Raw genomic sequence first — 25,025 nt, 5'->3', positions numbered from 1 at the left:
GAGAGGAAACAGATGCCCATTTATTTCAGAAAGTTAGCTCCACTTATGCATTTTCTCAATTTTTTTATTCAGTTCAAAAACCAATTTTTTTGGTTACTCTTAAGAGAATTGAGGGGATCAGACTTGAATGATCAGCCACCAAAAACTAATTTTGACTTTTTAAGGAACTTTGCCCTCCTAGAGGATATAAACACACTGTGCACATTATAATGCTTTTTGTGCCAAAGCAAGTTTTGACTCCAAAGCTTTATCAGCTTAAAAAAATCTTAATAAGGCTACACACCCACTGATGAAGGAATAAAAATGGAAAGAACTGCATGTATATACTCACTATCATCCCAAACCTAACTCTGCAAGTACTACGGATAGTTTGGTACTAGTTTGGGGAGGTGGAAACAGTGTCCTCTGTGAGGAAGGGAAATGAAACTTTGCAGTGTTGGCCATAGTGACGCTGCTGTCCAACTTTGAGGAAGCTACTCTATGAGGGACTGCCACCTTCTCTTCAAAGATATCCAGGATCAGATACTGTTAAGTAGGACATTGTCTGGTTCATCGTGTCACACAAGAGTGCCCAAGGCCAACTTGTTGTAACTTACTTACCTCCTAGTTGCCCACCTTTTCGGGTGTGTACCGATATATCCATCCTCTGACCCGTTTTCTATTCTCTCTCTCGACATCTTTGGAACTATACATAATATAAGCTGTGACAAATCCGAGGTTTCATGTATAGGTGACTAAGTAACAGAAGTCATTTCAGTGCTCTGTATACAGCAGATATTCCACATTCCTCCTTTCTGCAGTTCAAGAAAAACACTGCTCACCTGCCTAGAGATGCATCTTTGAAGATGACCAATGCTTCTGTATTTTCTCTTTGTCATTTCTCGCAGGCCTCAAATCACTTATACGTCATTCTGTGATGCAGCATGTCCCATGGCACTGTGGAATTTCCAAGCCAAATGGTTGAACACTACTGGTCTCCTCTTACACAGCACCTAGAGCTGGTATCCCCTCCAGCTTGCCACAGAGACAACCTCAGGTCTCCCAGCTCCCCAGTGGATCCCCAAAAGTGTCATATTTTTGAGTCCCAGGTTTTTGGAATTTTTAAAGTTCTTCTTTGGCAGAATCATTATAAACCTAACCAGTAGAAGCCCAAGAAGCCTGGTGCTTCCCCAGACTTCAGCAAGCTATAGGGAAAAAGTTTCCCAAACAAATAGCCGGTAGCAGTCTGTAGGGCTAACTTTGAAAGCAGTGCTGGTCCTACAGAACCTCTGGCAATGAGGAAAATGTCCTATAAATTACTGCAGTCCCTTACAATAACCATTAAGCTACATGTGCCTACTTGACACTTGAAATGTAATTACTGCTATTGGTAAACTGAATTTCAGATTTTTATTTAATTTAAATAAAGTTTAAATCTCCACAATGGTTACTAGAAATGGTAACTAGAAAGAACAGTACAACCCTGAAAGAATAAGGTGTTGAGTGACTGACTTTTTGACAGTATTTTTATGAATCAAAGAGGTGCTCAAATATTTGATGACAACCTGTCATTGGTTACTTCTATCTCCTATTCTTTTTAGCTCAAGTGAAAATAAAAACAAAATCAAAACAGTAACAATACAAAACCCACATTGCTTTACCACCAGCCTATCTTGAAAAGAACTAGTAATTTTTAATATATAGGAGTGGTATACTCAAAGATTAAGAAATAAACTAAAGCCAGCAAAACAAAGAATTAGAAAAATAGGCATATTAGAAGTTATTTATGTTTAATGCTTAAAAGTCTGAATGCACAAACAATCTACCATTATAGAAGTACTGGTGGTCAATACAATGCATTAGAACTATGTACAATGCACAGTTTAGTATCAAAATCTTTCTACACTGTAGAGTTTTACGAAACTATTAATGACATCAAACACTAAGCACTTAAGACACCATTTTTTTTTCTGCTACCACATTAGGAACGTCAATAGACAGTCCATTTCAACTTGCAGCATCCATCCATTTCTAGTATGAAATTAAGTAATTTTCTACTTATACAATAAAGTTTATCTACACGGTTCTTTTGATTTTGATCCATAGCAGCAAAGGCACTGTACATCAGCAGATCCACAGACTTAAAGGATTTTTTTTAAAGCATTCAAACAAAAATAATAATAAAAAAAGAGTCACATATTATAGTTTAACAGCAACAACAACAACATAAAAGATAACACAATGTTTCTGGCACAATGGCACAGCTTGTGTCCATTTCAGGGACATCCAACTAAGACATGGAAAGAACCGGAGGTAACGAAAGCAAGTCCTCATCCCAGGAGAGTCCATTCTTTGTATTTTTCAGAGGGAAGTCTCTGAAAACTCTCCTCTGCTGTCCTTATTTTTGTAAAAGACTTGACTTGCACAGCAGTAGGAGTCCTTCCCTATCTGTGCAGATCCCAAAGAGAACACCACAAGGCAGCCCATAATTTCTCATAACAACAAAACTGCCCAAAGATATACATCTCCCCTTTGCAAAGAAATGTGGCAAAAATATCCAGAATGGATTAAGTTCTCTCTTTGAGGCCCGATTAAATTTGTTCATCTGTTTATAATACAATAAAAAAGGGAATTAAAAACATTACAAATATACTTGTCAACAAGTCAAAAAAAAAGAAAAAGGAAAAAGTCTAATTACTTTTATTGAATATAATCTAAAGCTATAGATGTACTGGTTAAAGTTGTCCAAATGAACTCAAATGAATATGACTTGGTCTGTCACGTTCTAATTGTTCAGCCAAATTTCAAAACATCTTTAAAATAAGTAGAAAACAAAAACATAAAAACCCAGTAACACAGCAACATATTGCTTCCATGTGTAATTATACATTTCACATCTCTATACAGTCAATAGTCTACATTTAGTGAGATTTTTAATCGATAATTTTTAAACCTTCCTTTCCCCCACTTTACCAAAAAAGGGGGGGAGGGGTATCAAATACAATGCACCTTCATCATCAATGCAGGAGCAGACAGCTTTATTTAGTCAGTCATTGTTAGAAAGCCTTCTTTAAACAAAATAAATATATTACAGGTATAATACATAATTAAAGATTCCGTTCACTGTTAAGTATGCTTATTCCATGTTCTTCCAAGCAGACAGCTGAAGATTTGGTATCACAGGTTCTTAATGAGTATTCACAATTCAATAGCGAGAAGGAGGTGGGAGGATTGGGGTTAAGGAAGGGGATTAAACTCCACAACTGCAATAAGTATCTGAAATTCTTGGTTTTAGATGTGGGAGTGGGTGGGGTGAACAAAAAAGGATGAGAGCGCAAAGTGCTACAAGGAAAAGGAGTCCAATTTGCGTGAAGATTTGTCCTTAATAAATAACTTCATAAACCGTGGCTTTCTTATCCCCAGAGCCAGTGACAATGTATTTGTCATCCACAGAGATGTCACAGCTAAGCACCGATGAGGATTCTTTGGACTAGGAAAGAAACATATAATCAAAAATGTTAAATACTGAAAGAAAAAAACCATGAGTACTGACAGGCAGGACTGGAGGACTTGCAGTAGATGCAAAGGCAATGTGTGCTGTGGAGCAAAAAGGAGCCTCAATGGGGACAGGCAGTTACAGCATCCCCGAAAGTGGCAGAATTGGATCAGATCCATTCTTAAGAGACATCTCACCAGGTTAGCCTGGAAGCTCTTGCCCTGGGGAAATCAGGGAGGCAGGCAAGTCAGTGGTATGACCTGCTTTGAGGATGAAGCGAGGCCCTATTTCAAATCCTATTCTTCAGTGAAGAGTAGGGCTTTAGTGGTATGGAAGCCCCTCAACCTCTCTCAGCCTGGATCTAGGTGGAGCTGCAGAAGAGCAGACATAATACCACTTATCACTCAACCTGTCTGAGCCTAGCTTCCTTCAAAGGCAAAGAGGTACAGTTAGTTTACCTGTCCTACCATCTTAGGGGGATGTTACAAAGTACAAGCAACATGGAAAATGGCAACACTGCATCTTTTGAGATAGAGACTATAAAATTATCTAGTAAAAAGTCCAATATTTCCAGAGTAAAAATATAATACAAACTTACAATAGTTGAAAAAAATACCACTGTAAGCATTTTGTATACAATGTTCAACTATGCTAAAAGGGTTCAACAGTAACTGAATGGTGCTCACTACAAAACAAACAAATAAACAACAACAACAACAACAAAAAAAAAAAACCCACAGGATTTTACCCAGGACTCTTGAAGAATACTTGGAATACTTAAATTTCAAGTTTCATGACAGCAATAATATGCTACTTTTTTGTCCTACAGACTATTTTGCATGATATTTTCATTCAATATGTTTTGGATTCAACTGAATTGATCTACTCATTGATGACTATATATCACTAAGTCAAGGAAACTGCAAATGTATTTTAATTCTAAAACGAATACCATATTAATACCATCCTAAATACAGAACATTTTTTTAAAAAAAGAGTCTTTATCTTGCCTTCCAAATCCTCACATACTATAGTAAGAGAGGAGACATACTGTTTGCATGTATTTATTTGTACCACCTCTATAATTTGTTCCTTCTACAAATAATTTCATAAACTACAAAATTTGGTTCCACTGAGTCAACAGGAAGAATAAAAATTTATAAAATTAACTGACAGTTATTTAACTTTTCTTTAACAATCTTTGAAAAAAAAAATCAAAGAACTAATGAGGGTATTAAAGCAAAATGCTCAAGTTTTAAAATAAAAAATTTATGGGAAAACACATGAAAATTACACAAAAGATCTACTAAAATCTCCACTAACAGGTAAAATGGGATCAAGGCATGAAGAGCGGGTACACCACGTACAGCCTTGGTTCCCGGTTCAGAGGCACTGGAGAAGATTCCCAGCTCCAGGGCTTGTGGCCATGATGCTTAACTTCCTTCAGGCAGCTTCCTTCTCTGCACATTGAGAATAATATTAGCTCTAAACTCCCAGAACCTTCATATGTATATATTATTATCTGAGCGTACGCATACAGCATGTGGTTAAACCACTGCTGTGGAGTGAGCACAAAATACGTGGTTGCTACACAAGTTAGGTGTTACCTGGAATATACTGGCCCCATAAGGTGTTCTCCAGGCATTCAGAAGGTTGTCCTTTCCAGTGCTTACAAACCATTTGCCTACAGGAAAAAGTTGTGAAAAGCGAGTGTTGGTGTGAGTTGGTCAGATACCTGAGATTTGTTTTACAGAGCATCAAACTACTCACAGAAACTCATCCCATTGTAACCAACAAGTTTCTTTTAACTTCAAAAATAAAGTCTATCCTCCTGAATTTAAAGATTCATTTATACTTACGATAAGGATAAAGTAGATCAATGCAAAAAATTTACACGGCATCCTACGGAAGGAGGCACGAATAAGGATGTACTACAATTCTGAAGAGGGGCACATTAATGAATCAAAAAACCTGACTTGGAATGAATGAACAGCAGTACAGAAGGAAAATTCGGATTTACAGTCAAATGAACAAAAGGAGCTTGCTTACCACAATGAGCAAACTTGAGTGACAGCACACAACTCTCATGAAGATGTAGCTGGTATTTGTCCGGCTTGGTAACATGCAAAACTTCAACATTACTGTTTTCCATCCCCACTGCCAGCCACTCTCCAGTTGGGCAGTATCCCAGAGAAAAGATCTAGAATTAAAACAGGTAGACAAGCTTTTTAACCAGGAGGTACTACTATATCTTCTGGTGGTACTACTTAAATTATGAAGGAAATCAAGATAATATGAATTATACAGAAAGAAACTAAAGTAACATGGATGATCCCAAAGTAATCTACAATCAAAAGTTCCACTCCATCTTTCAGCATGTCATGTTTCATAAAACTTCTAAAATGTTACAGGTATACAGTCAGTACCTGTGAGGTGAAGTCATGCTGCTGCAGCTGCCGCCCCTCGCGCAGGTCCCAGGATCTGACTGTATTGTCCAAACCACCCGTCCAGAGCTTGGTGCCATCATTAGATATATCAATACAGCTGGCTCCATCTGTGTGGCCCTGGAATTGTCTGAAAATATCAAGATGGAGGAAAACCCTTTAAAAGTTAATTTTTGATTGAAATCAATTTGGAATTCCCTGGTGATCAATTTCAGTGTAGTTCTCATCAATAGAGTTCATTTTGGTTTATTATGTTTTCTAATTATTCAAAGCAATAATGAAACATATACAGCTGGTTCTCTGTACCCATGGGTCCCACATCCATAGTTTTAAATTAAAATTTTAAATTAATAATTTGTCACTAGCATCTTAAAATGGACCCATTCTTAATAACCATCCATGGATTGAAAATATTCAGGGAAAAAACCTGTATCTGTACTGAACCTATAGACATTTTTCTTGGCAATATTCTCAATGTGTAGTGATTATTTACATTGCTTTGGATTTTATAAGTGATCTAAAGATGATTTAAAGTATGTGGAAATATCTGCATAGGTCATATGCAAACACTATGTCATTTCACATAAGGGACTTGAACATACATGGAATTTTTGTATTCTCTGGGGTTCTTAGAACTAATCCTCCATAAATACAGAGATAGTTTTAGAAAGGGATTTAAATTTTGAGATGATGAATTCATTACACTTTTTATTTTATTTTTAAACACTTAGAAAGTTCTCCAAATTCTTCTTACATGAAAGCATGAATGATAATACACTGATGGAAAAGAGTCTCCCACTGAAATTAAATAAAGAAAACCCACCAATGTGTGTGTGTGAACTTTATCAGAGATAATTCTTAGACTTGTTCTGTGAGTATGATATGAAAGAGGCTGTAAGGTTTTATTTCCCTTTCTGTAGAGAGCTGGGCATGGGGAAATAAGTCCTGCCAGTGAGGTTCAATGCACCTGTGGGTATCTGTGCAGAATGAAAAGGCCAAACTCAAGGAAGGAACAAGAAAAGACACCCAGAGTGCCCTAGGAATCACTCCTGGCAAAATGTACAACACAGACCACGGGGGAAGGAAGAGTCAGAACCAGTTCTAGCAACAAGAGTGATAACATTTTGTTTTTGGAATTGTAAACAGAGTTCAGTCCTTCAAAATAAGAGATGTACAGTAAAGGCCTCTTCTTTTTATATACTCATTTTGCCTTATAACCAGGGTTTATTATAACCTTCTCATATTATTTAACGGATCATACATACTCTTGTTGGCTGATAGGTGCTGATAGCTGGAGATCATTTCAGAGATTTACCTACCAATATTGACCCTACACAATCTCATCTCATTACTAAGTAAAAATTGGCATACAGTCTATCCATCCATACAGGTAAGGTAGACCAGGTCAGAGTGAGCAGCACCTAAAACAGTGCTTGGACCCATGATAAATGCTAATATTTTTTGGTGAAAGATTAAATGCATCAATACTTAAGATAGTACCACTGAGTCTTCTCAATGAGGAACTATTAACAATAGAGGTTCGTTAGCAAGTACAGATGGTAAATTAGAGATGTCCAATGAGTTCATGAGATGATGGGAACCTGTGTACATTATTGTCAAAGTGACCTCATTTGGAAAAATTTAAATTTGTGATGCTCAGTTTAATGGCAAGAAAACAACTTCACATTTAATAATTTAAGCAATATGGAAAACATGATTTTAAATCAATAATTTGTCACTAGCATCTTAAAATGGACCCATTCTTAATAATTTTTGGTAAAATAAATATATTCCATTTATTTAGACACACACACAATGCTGGAGCAGAATGTGGTAAAATTAGTTCCTACCCACAACCTAGAAACAAATCCTGTTGACTTACCTCACCAAAGTCTGGTTGTGTAGGTCCCACACAGCGATGTTGCCATCACTGCAGCATGAGAAGCAGACCTTGGAGTCAGGGCTAATGGCCAGGGCATAGCATGCTGGGGCTGAGGATGTCAACTCTGCTTTGATACGTGGGGTTGGAGCTGCCAGGTCCCAAATGGACAAAGTACTGGCTTCCCCTCCAACAATTAGGGTGCGACCATCAGGGAGCAATCTGCAGGAACGGATGTAGTTATCCCTGTTCTGTAGAGACAAAAACCATCAAGAGATTACTCAAGAGGAAAGGAAAACAGCATTAACATGAGAGCAGAAATCCATAAAAGTATTGTGTTCCCTCCTGGTTTAATGAGCCATTTATACTTATGACAATGATAAAGTAGATTAATGCTAGAAAATTACATGAAATTAAGGAAGTACTTAAACTTGATCTACAAAATTTAATACTGAGATATTTAATCTTAATTAGCATCAAAACACAAAGATCTAGACCCACTCCCACCACCAACACCAAATTAACCAACTGCTTGTGTCATTTGCAGAGATACACATGCACACTATTGCAGAAGCTCTTATAGTCCTAAAACATCTAAACCTGGAATGTTGGCATACTGTCCACTGCTGTTGTCATGCTACTACAGCCAAAATGTTAGGAGTCAAAGACTTGAGGACATCTGTTCCCTCTGCCTGGCCCTGCATTATATAACTAAAGAGAAACATGGGTTTGATAAAGCAGGATCAACTGAAGACAAGATTCAATCAAGGAGTGTTAAGTGACAGAAACAAAAACAAAAACTTCCTCCTAGTTCATGAAGTTATGGGAATCTAAGATCATTTAATTATGTTTAATTGACGTAGTCTTCTGCTTTAGCAAAAAAAGGCATAAGATTTTGTTGGCATAAGGGAAGAAAACCAGGCTGAAACTTCCTATGCAACTGAAGGACAAATACCAAGATAACAGCTAATGGGGGTTATAGTATTTGCCACATGACATATAAGTTACTTTTTGCACTTGATTATTTGTAATAACACTTTCAGAGAAACCATGTGTGAAATCCTAATTTTCTTAAACCCCTTTAACTGACAGGAAAACATGGGAGACAGGATTAATGAGAAGTGTAATATGCATGTATCATGCATCAAGAACTAGATCATTCTGCCTCAGGAACTGAAAGAAGACAGGTCTTTAAGATCAACTACCCACCTAGGATCAGTATTTTATGGTTGGATCATATACAGCTCTCCCACTAAGCCCTTACTGTGTTCTGAGTGAAGGTCTAAGTCTGGTTCATCCATGTTCACTCACCAGACAGTCAAGCTGAGAGACAGGACTCTTGTTGCCAGGGTGGCTGATGTCCCAGACCTTGACACAGCCCTTGCCACCCGTATACACATGCCTCGTGGGGTTGCTGATGGTTACTGCACACACCACCTCACCATGGTTAAGTGTGTTGATCTGGCGAGCATGTCGGGGGATTCCAGGTCCAATAAGGGCATCGGGAGGAAAGGGCACAGGCTGCATCTGACCGTCTGCACTGACATGGAAGGAGTAAGCTCTAAGGCAGTGAAAAGGAAAAAGATAGGAAAGAGAATGTAAAAAATGTTATTTAACTATTCAGTGTAGTGAGAAAGAAAACATTGTCAATGCCACTCGATAGGTATGAATAAGTCAAATTCACCTACTACAGTGAAAATAACAAAAGTTTCAAAGTTATAGAGCATTAGATCCATGACATCTCAGGCTGTTTACTAGCTGCTATGTGACATCAATTATTATTATTTGCCTCTCTGAACCTTAGCTCTACTTTCTAAATGGAAGAGAATGCACCTATATCTTACAGAGAACTAAATAAGAGAATCAATGTCAAATATAGTAACTACTCTTTCAGGGGCACTGTAAAACTTGCATTGCCTTTGGGGGGAGGGGCTTGATAACAGATTTTTGTGTATAGCTTTCTAATCAAGTGACTCACTAATAGAAATCAAGCTAAAATTATGAACCTCTAAGGAGTTAAGAGTGTCTAGCACAGATGTTAAAATTTCAGATGTGCAAACATTTTTTGAAAAATAAAGTCCCATCTTAACACCTTGATCAGACTTGACAATCACAAATCCTAGTCAATCCAAAAAAGCATCCTGTGTAGCCCCAAAGGCATACATGTGAGTATCTGGAATCTCCATATTCAGTTCATACCCACTGAAAACACTTCGATTATGAAAGCATTCGGTCTAATAATGCAATTAATTGAAGTTAAAGCATCTCCTTCAACAAACTCACCTCTATTTTTAGGGCACTGAACTCAGGAAGGGGACATGTAAGGCTGCAGGCATGCAGGTTGGACTTCTGAAGGCAGGAGATGCCAGCAACAGGCTCCCTGGGGGTTATCATGGGCCATCGCCCATTTTGGAAATGGCGTCATTATATTTTGGCATGGAGTTTAGGAATGTTGTTTATGGGAAGAAGTTTTACAAAAGATAAACCAAGTGAAGGGCTTTTTCTGGGTACACAAAGGATAGAAGCTTGAATTAAAATCACTGGGAGGTTTAGGATGAAAGTAAATTTATTAATTACCTCATACATGCCAGGTACTATCAGGTACTGGGGAATCAGATCAACAAAACTGACAAAGACCTTATTCTTATACTAACTTACATCCTAGAGGGGAAAACAGGTACTGTAAAAGCATATTAAATATGTTATATTAGGTAGCAGTGAATGTCATTAAACATGCATAGAGAATTTCAGATAAAAGAGATTAAAGGTGCAGAGTGGTCAAAGGCACCTTTGTGAGGAGGTGGCATGGCACATGAGCTAAGGCCTGAAGGAAGGACACAGGCATTGCACATATTTAGGGGAAAATGTGCAGACAGAAGGAACAAATGCAAAGGTCCTGGGGTAGAACTAAGAAAGTAGGCCAGAATGCATTCAGTAGAGAGTGACAGAAATTCAAGAGGGGAAGCAGACATGTTAATATAAGGACCTTGTTAGCTGTTATGAAAAATGTGATGAATCTGAGCCAAATGGGAAGCCACTAGAGATTTGAGTAAGGGACTCACAAAGGAGACTGTTTTGAATGTTATAACAATGTTAACACAAAGTTAACACTTTAAATGACCATTCTGGTTGCTGGGTGAAGAATGTCTTGTAGGTGGTAGGATAAAGAAGCATGTCACTAGTCAGGGCCTACTACACAGGAGAAGTCATTGTCTAGGGTGTGGGAGATAGAAAGTTGGGAATCAAATTTGAACTTCAAAGGTTCTGGCTGGGTAGAGGCAGAGAAGGTTATTCTGGATGAGACATTTAGAATCTGGCGGTAACAGAGTCCACTTAGGTCAGCCATTCATGAGAGATGAGTTGTCTGATATAAGAAGTTACTGGGGAACTGTCCCTGAGGACACCAGAGTCACCAAAACAACAGCAGGCTCTGAGCAGAAGACTCTTAAGCCATGTGTCAAGTCTTAGTAAATTGGTAAAACCCAACAGGGTGAAAGACAGGGAAGAGTCAAATGGCACCTGTCTGAAGAAAGCAGAATTTTCACAAAGGGTAGAGAAGTACCATTCTGAGTGAGTCTAGGGAAGTGGGCATAGGAGAACCACGGCCTTTATTACCATTATCACTGGTCCTACAGACTGTGGGATATGAAAAAAATGAAAGGTCATTCCCGGCTTAAAAGACTCAGGAGAAGGGGTAGGAGAGAGCCAGGTTTCAGTTCAGACAAGGAAGGGAAAGCAGTGATGCTTGCAGAGAAAGGCTGAGATTCGAAGGGATGCTGACCCAGAAAAAGGCTAATTGATTTAGCAATTAAGAGGTCATGAAGACTAAATCTTAAAGGAAAGAAAAGGAAGGTTATTTCAAGTTCAGATGGCGTTATACATTCTTAATGATAATTTGTCTGAGAAGATATCCCCTTCTCCCCTCTAGAATCTCTAACGAGCCTGAGAATTTAAATAGTTAAGAAATGAGACACACACTTTCCTTCAAGGTCTTCATTAGGATATTCTTCAACTTAACTACTCTGGGAGCACCTACTACTGTCCTGGCACTTTATTCTTAGAGAAGCCAAATGAACTTCAAGAGCCAGTTGCATGAAGGATATAATACAGCTCTTTGTTATCAGTATACATATCATATTCAGAACTAGAAAAAACATATTATCAAGCTCTTTAATGTATAATTAGCAAAAAGTATTGCACTATGCAAGGGAAGTCAACACTTCCAGGAATCAAAGAAATTCAGGCTCAGAGGATTATTTTTCTCTCTATAAAATTAAATGCCTCCAAAATGTAGTTAAGTACTTCCTACCCATGTACTATATGATACAAACACCACGCTAAGGATAGGAAATTAGGCAAGGAACCTGGCCCTGCCAACAAATGCCTTATAATCTAGGAATAATGAGAAAATACAAAACTGGCTATAACACCTGGAGATGGGTTTTAAAGGCTGGAAGGATTTCACCAAGGAGGGAGGAAGATGGTGGTAGGAATAGCAGAAGACAAGCACTCCAAAAGGATGAGGATAAACGACCAGAGAAATCCCTGGATTGGGTATAATCCAGGAATTCATTTATTTTATTTATTTCTAAAATCATTCAACAATGATAAGTGTGTTTGGAGGAGTTGGCCAAAGCACAGTCTGACAAAATATAGTAGATATTTATTTTACCATGTTATAAGGGGAGAGCTGAATTTCTGGCCTAAGAACTTCATAGATATGATTCATTAAAGGATTTTTTGAAGAAAAAGAAACAGGACATTGCTAGGACAAAGCCATTCAAAGAATAAACTTTGTAGTACGGAACAGAATGGGTGCTAGTTTGGGTCTTGAATGTCCTCCCCCAAAGTTTAGATGTTGAAGGTTGGTCCAGCCTCTGGAGTTACTGGGAGGTGGTAGAACCTTTCAGGAGGAAGAGCCAGGTAGGAGGAAGTTAGGTCATTGGGGGAATGCCTTTGAGGAGATACTGGGATTCTGGCTCCTTCCTATCTCTCTTTGCCTCCTGCTGCCATGAAGTGAGCAGCTTCCTTTATCATGTGTCCCCACCATCATTTCCTGCGCCTCAGTACAGGTTCAAAAGCAATGGAACCAACTGACGATGGACTAAAACCTTGGGAACTTTGAGCTGAAACAATTCTTTCCTTCTTATCAATCTATTATCTTAGTATTGTGTCACAGTGATGAAAAGCTGATTAACACAGACAAACAGAAGAAATAAGGAATAATGGTTCTAATAATCTGAGCGAGAATACTAGGGGACCTGAAATAGTCCAAGTGCAAGGATGAAAGTTGGAAGTAAGAGTGGATGTTACATCCTGTAGGAGTTAACTAACATGATTTGAAGAGAGAGCCAATAACTGAGTTTCTGTGAATTAGGAAATCAGAAACATTAGTTATGGGGAAAAGACGAGGGTGAATTGGGAAGGAGGCCTAATATGCTATAGTACTTGGTGAATATAATGAACTTGAGGTGTAAGGATGTCTAGCTAAGAAGTCCAACAAATAACCAGAAACAAGGCTGAAGGGAGAGGGTTTAAGGAATCAGACTAATAGTGGCCCACATTTTCCCACAAGCACATAGCATTCATCTATACATGTGAACACACAGCAGGTGAATTACAAGAATAAAGAGTAATTTATCCAACAGATATGGTGAAGGAAGCAGAAGACAGCTGAGAAAAGTTTAGACATTCTGACAGAACTATATTTCAAACTATATAGGCACTTGCAATTATCTCTTTTTAGAACTTGTGCACTGAGGTTGTTTTATTTAAATCATCATCTTTCTATGAAGACCAAGCATATTTAAAGAAGGTTCTTGGCCTTCCTACTTCCACCTAACTAATGAGGACAAGTTGTTATGTTGCCTTAATTTCTCTTAGACTTTCTTTGAAATATCTTCAAGTTTTCAACACCTCATAGGATGGGACTAGACTTTGAATTCACAATTAAAAGCATATTGCATTATACAGTATAATATAAAATTTGGTTCTCAAGAACCAAATTAGATCACCTGTATGCCAACCAGCAAATCACAGCTATTGGAGGTTTTATTATTTAACCTGTTTCTTTTGAAAAATATTTTTTTTCATATATATATATATATATATATATATATATATATATATATATATATATATATTATTGGTTGTTCAAAACATTACAAAGCTCTTGACATATCATATTTCATACATTAGATTCAAGTGGGTTATGAACTCCCATTTTTACCCCAAATACAGATTGCAGAATCACATCGGTTACACATCCACATTTTTACATAATGCCATATTAGTAACTGTTGTATTCTGCTACCTTTCCTATCCTCTGCTATCCCCCCTCCTCTCCCCTCCCATCTTCTCTCTCTACCCCATCTACTGTAATTCATTTCTCTCCTTGTTTTTTTTTCCCATTCCCCTCACAATCTCTTATATGTAATTTTGTGTAACAATGAGGGTCTCCTTCCATTTCCATGCAATTTCCCTTTTCTCTCCCTTTCCCTCCCACCTCTCATCTCTGTTTAATGTTAATCTTCTTCTCATGCTCTTCGTCCCTACTCTGTTCTTAGTTACTCTCCTTATATCAAAGAAGACATTTGGCATTTGTTTTTTAGGGATTGGCTAGCTTCACTTAGCATAATCTGCTCTAGTGCCATCCATTTCCCTGCAAATTCTATGATTTTGTCATTTTTTAATGCAGAGTAATACTCCATTGTGTATAAATGCCACATTTTTTTAATCCATTTGTCTATTGAAGGGCATCTGGGTTGGTTCCACAGTCTTGATATTGTGAATTGAGCTGCTATGAACATCGAAGTAGCAGTGTCCCTGTAGTACGCTCCTTTAAGGTCTTCAGGGAATAGTCCGAGAAGGGCAATAGCTGGGTCAAATGGTGGTTCCATTCCCAGCTTTCCCAGGAATCTCCATACTGCTTTCCAAATTGGCCGCACCAATTTGCAGTCCCACCAGCAATGTACAAGAGTACCCTTTTCCCCACATCCTCGCCAGCACTTGTTGTTATTTGACTTCATAATGGCTGCCAATCTTACTGGAGTGAGATGGTATCTTAGGGTGGTTTTGATTTGCATTTCTCTGACTGCTAGAGATGGTGAGCATTTTTTCATGTACTTGTTGATTGATTGTTATGTCCTCCTTTGAGAAGTGTCTGTTCAGGTCCTTGGCCCATTTGTTGATTGGGTTATTTGTTATCTTATTGTTTAATTTTTTGAGTTCTTTGTATACTCTGGATATTAGGGCTCTATCTGAAGTGTGAGGAGTAAAAATTTGTTCCCAGGATGTAGGCTCCCTATTTACCTCTCTTATTGTTTCTCTTGCTGAGAAAAAACTTTTTAGTTTAAGTAAGTCCCATTTGTTGATTCTTGTTATTAACTCTTGTGCTATGGGTGTCCTATTAAGGAATTTGGAGCCTGACCCCACAATATGTAGATCGGAGGCAACTTTACAAATGCAACAACAAAAATATTTCTGAATCATGAGCAGCCTGAAACCCATAAACTTTTTGCTACATTTATATGCCATATCCCATAATACAATTAGTATTGTCTAAGTCTCATTTAGGAAGCAGATAAAGAAGAAAGTCCACTTATGTTCTACAGAGATTAAACTGTGCAATCATGCCAATCACCTGAATAAATAAGAGGATCTAATGTAATTATCAAATAAATACTACTTTATTCATTACTTGGGACATGCATGCATTGTAAGTTTTGATAATATCTACTAATTCATTTTGTAAAAATTATTTGGACAGAGATGCACAACTGTTTTAAGTCTTTGTGGAGAAAGGCAGTTACCTTCTGAGTATATGTGGTGATGAGGCTTTTGGGTGATTTAGTATGTTATGTTCTAACACTTTGTAAGGGTTTCTGTTGAAAATATGCACAAAACAAGTTTCATAATTCTGTATCTTATGATCTACAGAGAGTCACATAAATGTTATATTCTTTTATGCCAAATAATCTATAATGAAACTGCATTATCTCTACATGTATAATTGAACGTGGATTTCTGTTTTGGTGCTGTTACATGAAGACATACCAGTAATAGAACATATGGAATTCAATTTACTCAATCCAATCTTCCTCATCATTTCTGCCCCCTACAACACACTGTATCTTCTTTTGCACAAGTACTTGAGAAACTAATAATACTCTGGGGCAAACTTGATAATATATAGAACAGGAAATGATACTGAAGGTGACTAAATAGCCACCACATTATCAAGCACCGTGTTGAACATGTACCATATTATCAGAATGCTCAGTCTCATTCCTTCTTGTTGAAGAGGTATCATCTCTGGTACACAGGAACTGAATGGAGCTGACAAAGTTAAGAAACTGTGGGTAAAGTCATCCTTCCTACTCAACATTTAAACTTGGGTCTGTTACTTTCCTGAAACCTCACTCTGTCAACCACACCAACCAAACTACATATATTATATGCTTTTTGGTTTTCCTGGTGAAGAGTTGTTCGCCAAATGCATTAGGTGAAACTCCATCACTTGCAGGAACAAAAATTCTCAACTTTCTTCTAATCCATCAACTTACCCAAAAAAGTGTTAAAATTTTTATAATACAAGAGTCAAAACTGGAGGGAGAAAGGGAACTAGCACAAGGCTCAGAAGTACCATGAAAGTTATAGTGGTTTTCACTAGTCCAACTCCCAAACCAAGTCTATCACTATTGCTTTAAATACAGACAATACAATTACAGACCTGTGCCTCAAGGCAGCAGCCAACAAGGCAAGAAGCCTCACTTCACTGCTCTAATGGTTATATACTTATTTAGCTCTGGGTGCAACCTCTAATTACCTTTACCATTTAATGATAAATATGCAGCACCAGAAAAAAGGGAAGGCAACTCTTCCCTAAAGGCCCACCTCCATTTATCTTACCAGTTCACATGGAACTTGTAGGTATTTCAGTTGTTATTTGATTAATCCTATGACCTTGTTATTTAGTCGCCGTGTGAAATAGATCAAACTTTCACCTTCAAATATATCAAGAGTTCTTGGTCAACAAGAATTGTCAGCCAGTCAACAACTATTTGCAGAACACACACAGGTACACAGAATTTTATGGTAATTGATATTTTACCTTCAACTCTCAAGGAACTCCGTCTAATTTGCCTTGTTTCCCTTATTAATACATCAAATATTTACTGAGCAACTTGGATATGGAACCAGCACTGCGTTTGATGCAATGGGGAAGTTTAGGGTAGAGTTTGTAGTGAAGTTTATTACAGGAAGAGCGAAGATGCTTATTGATCAGATGAAAAATGAAGAAAGGGTCAAAGTCAGACATGTTCAACACTGAGAGGGCAGGCCACACTGGGAAAAAAAGAGGATACTCAGGAAATACCAGGTGACAACCAAGTGTCCAAGTACATAGCAGTAAAGAAACAAGCAAAGAGGGGCTAGAGAAAGAAGGAATCAGTACATATTCATTCATTCTTTGAATAAATTTATATGTGATCATCAACTATGAACTAGGTACCATATAAGGTACTGGAATTCTATAACTGAACATAAAAAGTTTTGTTCTCACAGAACTTAAATATTTAAGCAAGGAGAAGTATATAAAGGTTATAAATAAGCATAAAGAGAGTAGAACAGTAGGGAGGAAGGGTAAAAGGGATATTTTCAGACAGAATGCTGAAAAGATTGCATCTAAGAGACCAGAAGTGAGACAGTCAGCAGCATAAAAATGTGCTGCCAAAAGACTAATAGAGTAAATGTCCTGAGGTAGGCAAGCCACTAGGGAAGCTGCTACTGAGGTCTAGTATGGACAGCAACAGAGACTGAGGAGGTGCCATGTATGTGGCACGTATCGACAGAGACAGAGAGGATGCCAAAGAAAGAACTGATGAGGATAAACATATATACATTATTAACAAGGCAATGAGGGTCTTCAGGAGATGCTTCCCAAAACAGAGTAGTAGTAAAGCCAGCTGGGATTTTAAAGGCAGAGCCAGCGCTACTGTATAGTGAAATCTTCGTATCCAGGAATATAAAGCCAATCAGCAGAGAGAACTGTGCTTGGATAGTTAAAAAAAAAAAAAAAAAAGGTGAAATAAAGACTGAAATGAGATATTGTGAGATTACAATGTTCAAGTGGAATGTTCAATGTTCCATCAAACAACCAGTGGGTTGTGTTTGGTCTTTTATAACTCAAAGGCCTAGTTACAACAGAAACAATCAACTGAGCAAGCCACTTTTTCCGGAAACAGAAGTGAGCATTCAGACTGCCCTTATTTTGTTTCAGCCTTTGAAGTTTGGCATGTCTTTTCCCTACATGTTAAAATTTTGAACATCCAGGTTTGCAGATAATAACAAGGCTTCCTGAACAAAGAACCGCCTTAAAATCATCAATAGACATGGAGAAGACCTGACTACTCAAGCTGCCTCTGCAATTTGCGTTTCCATATATAAGCCTGATATTTTAAATGGAAAGTACAAGACCCACTTTATCCCATCTTTTCTTGTTCTAAGAGAAAATAAAAAATACTTTGCAAGAAGAAAGTATGAACAGTTCAATGTTGTCCAACTCTAAAGGGCCAACAAGGGGCTGGGCTTGGTATATAATTAGTACAAAATGAACAAAGGTACTCACGGTTTTCCTCCTGGAATGCCTGTCAGATTTGGAGGGATTGCTGGCACACGCATGTGATGGTGTGGATCAAACCCCACCTAGAATATTTCCCAGGGAAAATGAAAAAAGTGAACATAGTTAATATTAACTATTAACTATAATTTTATCCTACTCAATATCTTTTGTAAAACATAGAGAAATAGATCCTTTGAAAATAAGATTTTAGATACACAGAAATATTTATTGATGAAGTGACAGGATGTTTATGATATTACAGTCACAAACTTGGGGTGAAAAAAAACTATACTAATGATTACTGAAGTCCATGACAAAAACAAGAGGTTAATTACATTCACTACACTATGTCTAATTTATAGGTTAAACATCTCCAAAATACTAATTTAAAAAAAGAGAGAAAAGAAGAATCACTTTCCAAAAGAAAACAGACCTTAAGATATAATCACATGTAGCTTAATTTACAAATACATACCTCTCTGTAATACCTCACATTATACAAACTACACTCACATACAAATATGGATGACAATCCTCTGTGCTCTGATACACTGTTTTATAACAGCCTGCAAACGTACCACTGGAGATCTTCCATAGGCGGCGGCAGCGGCGGCGGCAGCAGCAGCTGCACTCATTTGCGGGGAGATGTTGTGCAGTCCAGCATAGGCAGCTCCAGGGCTGGTCAGTTCTCCATTCATTCCAGCATGGGGCACAATCCCAAATGGGGTTGGATAAGGACAAGGTACAGCCATTGGGGTTCTTAGGCTGGATGCTGAAGACCAACATATAAGGAGAAAATAGATTAATGAAGAATATAAGAGATAATATTGAAAACATTCTTACTAACATGCTTAAAAAATTACAATCCACAGTTCAAATGAACTAATTTTAATATTCCCCAAGCCTTCACAGGAGTCCATTTAACCATATTGCATTGATTACCTACCATGCACCAGATATGGTTAATGGCTTGGCATAGGTTAAATAACTTTGTCTAACAGCCATTCAATACTGGCTATTAGTACTTTTAATGTATTACACTATTTAAGTTGCTTTAGATTCTTTAAAAACAGAAACATATATATAACATAGGAAAACATATTTTTTTACTCACCCAAAGGATCCACTCCTGGTGGTTTTCCAGGTACAGGCCTTAATCCAGGAGTAGAGTTACTGCCTGGAGTGGGTGCATCAGTTCGGGGAGTAGGGGTATTGGATTTTGAAACAGGAGTAGTAGATTTTTCATTCTATCAAGAGATGTAATGAAATAAACCAGCCATGAGAACATGGTTTTAAATAATGATATTAAGATTAAAAATAGTAAAGGGAAAACAATAAAGAAAGGAAGAATAAAACTAAAAGTGGTTCTTTAGCTTGGATCTTTTCTTGCATTAATTAAAAAGATCTAGCAAAAAAAATCAGACCCATGTTCAGGAGCACATGAACTGAAGGGGACCTAAGAGAGAAGATCACTTCTAGTAGACAAAGGCTTAAAGAAAGGTGATAGATAAGATAAATCATGATGTCCTAGCGATGGGCAACTTGCTGGTGTCTTTGGTTTAAGACTGGTTGGACTTCTTAGTGAATTATTCTTGCCACCAGAGGTTCCTTGTTTAACAGGTCCCCTTAGAAAAGACTTGAGCTTGACTTGTCATAGGAACTCAGAGGAGTTGTTATTTTAAAAAGAAGGCCAGAAGGCCAGAAGAACACAGACATAACAAAACAAACAAAAAACAAAACAAAACCCTAATCTAGCCTTCTGCAAGGTACATCTTCCTTATTTGCAGATAAATTGTAGAACTTCCTTTCCTTCAGCTGTGAATTCAAAAGGTTATTTGATTTCTTTTTTTTTTTTCTTGTGGTGCTGGGGGTTGAACCCAAGGCCTTGTGTACGTGAGGCAAGCACTCTAGCAAGTGAGCTATATCCCCAGTCCAAAAGATTATTTGAAAACTGCATTTAGTTGTGGTTTTTGTTTTGTTTTGGTGATGTATTACAAGTAAATAACTGCTAAGAAGATGTACCATGCAAAAATGCAATTCATTACAAAGCCACAGGAGGAGGTAGAGAGAGATTATCCTGTCTTGTGAACAGTTCAATTCTGCACTTGTGACTTGTGGTGTGAAATCAAGGTAGACTTTTGTAAATGACAGATTATTTTTTAGATAGCAAGGGAAAATTACTGCAGCCATATGTAGTTTGGCAATTCAAAGCTAGCAACAAAATCACACCAAAGCCCCAAACTAAGTTTACCATAAACCACAGCAACAAAACCATCTCTTTAACCCCAGTGTATATTTTTCATCTAACACATATTTCAATTTCTCCCTATCCCTCTCCTATATTTACAAAAAGACTCACAAAGCAAACACCAAATTGCTGACAAGTTAGTAAACTCATTCTGCTCCAAAAATACTTTTGTCAATTAAACTTTACTGAATATACATATACATTTGTAAATCAAAGTCCTATAGAAAAATGTGAAAAATACAAAAAATTGAAAAAAAATCAAAATCAAACCTAACTATTATAAAACTAGCAATATTAAAAAAAAAGATGGAAAAGAGCAGCTTACAAGGCTAAGTTCTTTGGATTTGGAAGAAGGAGTACTGCTGGAAGATGCAATGGAGGCAGGGCTGATTGGGGCATCTTTCTTGAGCAGGCGAGTCTTGTCCAGGCCATTCTCCCTAGGGGAATGTGCTGGGCTCCCCCGAGGGGAAGATGGATCCTACAAAGGAACACCAAGGGTAATAATGCTCATAGTACATTCATGACACTGGCGTCCCTGGGTGTGGTTATTTCTAGCTGAAAGCATTTAACAGAAGTACAAAACGTTCTGGAATAGGTAACAAGTTAGTTTCACTGACAATGCCAAAGAAAATATTCAGCATGGAGCCCCCCCCCCCCCCCAATAACATTTATGGTATTTATTTAAAACAAAACCCAAATCAAAACCCTACTAAACTTGAAGCTGGTTGTCAATGAGATCTGTAGGTTGACCACAGATTCACTGTGGTCAGAGAGACATGTCACGTACTTCTCAGACGAGAAGAGCAACAAAAAATAATGAATAACATATAAACCAGTAATACATATTTACTATGTAAAAACAAGTAGATCTATTTAAAAATAAGAACACAAATTGGATGGTAATAATATGAATACAAAAAGGTCTTTGGTAGGAGCAGGAACTACCATAAACATACCTCATTGGAAACATCAACCACCAAGTTGTCATCACTCTTCTCACCATCACTGTCCTGCATAGACAATTGAGAAGCATTACCTCCTCCCACAGCCAAAAAGAAGAAAAAAGCTACCTGGATCCTGGATGGCTCCAGATTAATTCCTCTATATCAATGTTAAATGCCTTACAACACATTATTTTCTTTAATCTTCATGGTGATGTTAAGAGGTAGATAATGGTTTCTTTGTCCAGATTAACAAAAAGGATGATGGCTTGCTAAAAACTCTGAAATGGAGGCTACAGAGTCCCATGTCCAAGCTAAATTGGGCCTACAAATGGGTATGATTTGGTCTGTCACTGTTTAAAAAATGTGACTAAGTAGACATATAAACAGGGAGGTGAAAAAAATCCAGATTTTCAACTTCTCATGGAGTCTGTGAATAGGCCGTGCCTTGGCTCCAGTTTCCATTCAGCTTTCTATCTTTTCTTATGTAACCTACCTAGCCCTACTAGAGAAAAGTGAGTTTCAATTCAAAGTAGAGACATTTGGTTATCTCTGCAAATTAAATTTTGCAAAATCTGATACATCCTTAGCACATGAGTCTACTGAGGCATTTTAACTAATCTTCTGATTTTACATTTCTCTTTAGAGTTTCTAGCTAACCACAGAAACTTCAACCTTCTTGAAATACACTGGGGAAAGTAAATATACATACAAATAACATAGAACACCCAAATCTCCTATTAGCTGCTGGGTGAAGCACTGTGTCCTCTCATATACACACACAGGACTTCAGCTAGCCAACTGAGACAGAGCTATAAATGCAATAAATACTTTTTCTCTTAAAAGATATTATCCTGTGTACTAGTATTGGCTGGTAATAATCAAAAGGTAGAGATGTTGCTGATAAAAAGCAATGCAAGTTGGCCTTCCCCCAAAGCAAAGGTAAATGAACTTACATAACGAGCTGCTATTTCTTTCTCTTCAGTTTTCTGCTTTTTGCTTTCTGAGGAGTAATCTGTGGAATTTCTATGCTTTTCAGCACCTCGGAAACTGGCTGATGGGGATACTGAAGAGCTCTGGAATTAGAAAGGGAAGCAAGGTTGAGAAGCATTGATTATCCATTTAACAGCTTTTATTTATTTTTTTAAATGCCTGAGACACCCCACAACTTTTGTTCCACAGTATATACTTGCAAAGCTATTAAGAGGAGAGAGGAGAGAGGGCAGGAGATGAAAGTAATAAGAAAACAAAGGCATACAGGGAAAAAAACATGAAAAAAAAAAAAAAAGGAAAGGGAATGGGGGAAAAAGAATAAAGAAAATAGGAGGCAGAGGGAGGAAGAGTACAAACAAAAAAAAAGAATGGCAGGGAAGAGTATAAACTTAGAATGAATTTGGTCTTACATTTGTGTTTATACTGTTTAAACACAAAGTTGGGAAAGGAAGTAGACACAGGAGAAAAGGTAAAGAAGAAAAGGAGACAACTTTTGTTGGTTAATGGGACAGTCAGTACTTTAAAAAGGAAGAGGTAATTTTTAGGGATCAGAGCAACTAAAAACGGTGGTCATGTGACATAAAGGTCATATTTACAGAATTTTACTCAATCCTACATCTTGAGAGCCTGGGAGATGCAGAGGGGCAGGAAACATGAACTTCATTCCTTTCTGACTCCTAGAGCTTGCTCCTTTTATTTTAATCTCTGGAAACCTGAGAAGAACACACAGGCTTTCATAGTAGAGAAAAGGGTCCATGCCTGGGGAGATCAGTCTGAGGCCATCTTCCTTTATCTATGCTCTTTCAAGAAGCTCCCAGCTGGAGAAGTCCCCCACAGAAAACAAACACCAGCAAGGAAATCTGAAGCCAGATAATGTTTCTTTTTGCCATGAAGTCCAGATGGTTTACTGAGCATATTTGGATGGTATGAAAACTGAAAACCATGGATAAAGAAGATAAAACTGGAACTACCATTAGCTAGTGACTATGTTACAGATCAACAGAAGAGCTAAATAAAAGTGAGGTGTGAGAGGGAGCCAGGTCTGGAGCAGGAATGCCCTGTTAAGGACAGACAGTAAAGGCATGAGTAGCAAAGTCCCTCAGAGGGGCACAAGGGCAGAACTCCCAAGGATGAAATTAACCCAGCCTGGTTAAGAATGGACTATTTCTGGAGGGTAGGAGAAAAAATATTTGGAAATAAAATATCTAAAGAAAAACGTTCTAGGAAGAAGAAGAAAATCACCACGAGAACATCTTTGTCTGGCATCCAAAATCAATTCAGAAAATTTTTCACTAAAGCTCTCCTCACTTACAACTTTACTTATCTCATATAAAACTAACTCTTGAAAACTTTTTGCTTTATCTTATTTGGTTGGTAATAATTAACATTTATAAAGATATACAATGATTATGAGGGCCTTTAAATTAACTATTGAAGACAGTTCGGTTTCTAGAATGTTTGGATGTAAGTTCCATTTTATTTCCACTGAAGCATGATGCCACATACTTGCTGGGCATTTTCTAAACTTTCAAAACATGTTGTTAGAGGGTGGGTGTTTAGTGGAAGAGGAAGATGGGAGCAAAGAGTGGGTACCCACTGTTAAGGACTATGTGTCTTTTGAATCTGTCCCCAATGTGCCAGCCCCACAATATTTTATATGAACACTCTAAAAGTACACTCACCAAACCTTATAACTAATCCTACTAGACTTTAAGCTAAGTATCAGAAAAGACTCTGGGGCATTATTTTGTATGCTTTCTGTAAAACCACACAATTTAAATAACTTTCAATTTTTACTATGTATTGATTTACTTATATAATTTATTTTTGTGGAGCTCAGTGTGGAACACAGTGCTTCAGACATGCTAGGCAAACAGTACCACTGAGGTACATCCTCAGGCTCTAACAACTTTTAAAAGTAGACTACTTGACTTTTCTGTCTCCACTGAGTTGCAAACCTCATCCCAAGCCTTGGTTCAATGCCCCTACTTTGGTTCAATGCCCTACTTTGCTTTCATATCACAACCCAATCAATCAGGTTTTTTATGACCTTTGAAAGCCTGCACACAAACATTATCCACGAGTTACTGCACCCCATGTCATGCCTGTGATATCTAGTTTATCCCTCTTGAGTCTGTCCTCCATATGTCTGAAATTTATATTTATCAAAGACATATTCAACCACTTATCCTTACTCCTCCTTAATAAGGACAGTTTCCTACCATCCATAGGATAAATTTCTGAATATTTTACAGAAGTTTTACAAAGTCCTCACTCCACACACCAATCCACTGACCTTGTCTCCCGTATCACTGCTGACAGCCTGTGCTCCCCAGAGAGATATATGTATGTTCACCACATCCACAGCCTTTTGGCTTATGGAAAAGCCCTTTCACTCAGTATGTCTTTTGAAATCATCCTTGC

At 37.6% G+C, this 25,025-nt stretch overlaps 1 protein-coding gene across 11 annotated transcripts in view; it reads right to left on the bottom strand.

Moving 5' to 3' along the window:
• Positions 1 to 1,752: 1,752 nt before the first annotated feature.
• Tle4 (TLE family member 4, transcriptional corepressor) overlaps positions 1,753 to 25,025 on the bottom strand; it is a 140,183-nt gene continuing 116,910 nt past the window's right edge. For all 11 annotated transcript variants that reach the window (XM_046459719.2, XM_046459720.2, XM_046459723.2 and 8 more), the window contains 12 exons: positions 22,565 to 22,684; positions 21,624 to 21,677; positions 20,993 to 21,145; positions 19,534 to 19,666; positions 18,998 to 19,191; positions 18,426 to 18,502; positions 9,110 to 9,359; positions 7,802 to 8,049; positions 5,902 to 6,049; positions 5,525 to 5,675; positions 5,083 to 5,159; positions 1,753 to 3,469 (listed from right to left, as the gene is read on the bottom strand). In XM_046459719.2, the coding sequence (XP_046315675.1) occupies positions 3,362 to 3,469; positions 5,083 to 5,159; positions 5,525 to 5,675; positions 5,902 to 6,049; positions 7,802 to 8,049; positions 9,110 to 9,359; positions 18,426 to 18,502; positions 18,998 to 19,191; positions 19,534 to 19,666; positions 20,993 to 21,145; positions 21,624 to 21,677; positions 22,565 to 22,684 (1,713 nt within the window). In that variant the 3' untranslated portion in view covers positions 1,753 to 3,361. The remainder of the gene's footprint in view (positions 3,470 to 5,082; positions 5,160 to 5,524; positions 5,676 to 5,901; positions 6,050 to 7,801; positions 8,050 to 9,109; positions 9,360 to 18,425; positions 18,503 to 18,997; positions 19,192 to 19,533; positions 19,667 to 20,992; positions 21,146 to 21,623; positions 21,678 to 22,564; positions 22,685 to 25,025) is intronic.

The sequence above is a fragment of the Marmota monax genome, unplaced genomic scaffold (genome assembly GCF_021218885.2).
Source record: "Marmota monax isolate L192 unplaced genomic scaffold, Marmota_monax_Labrador192_F-V1.1 WCK01_AAM20220418_F8-fsc00172, whole genome shotgun sequence".
Taxonomy (NCBI): Eukaryota; Metazoa; Chordata; class Mammalia; order Rodentia; family Sciuridae; genus Marmota; species Marmota monax.
This window is presented reverse-complemented; position numbering and strand designations above follow the sequence as displayed.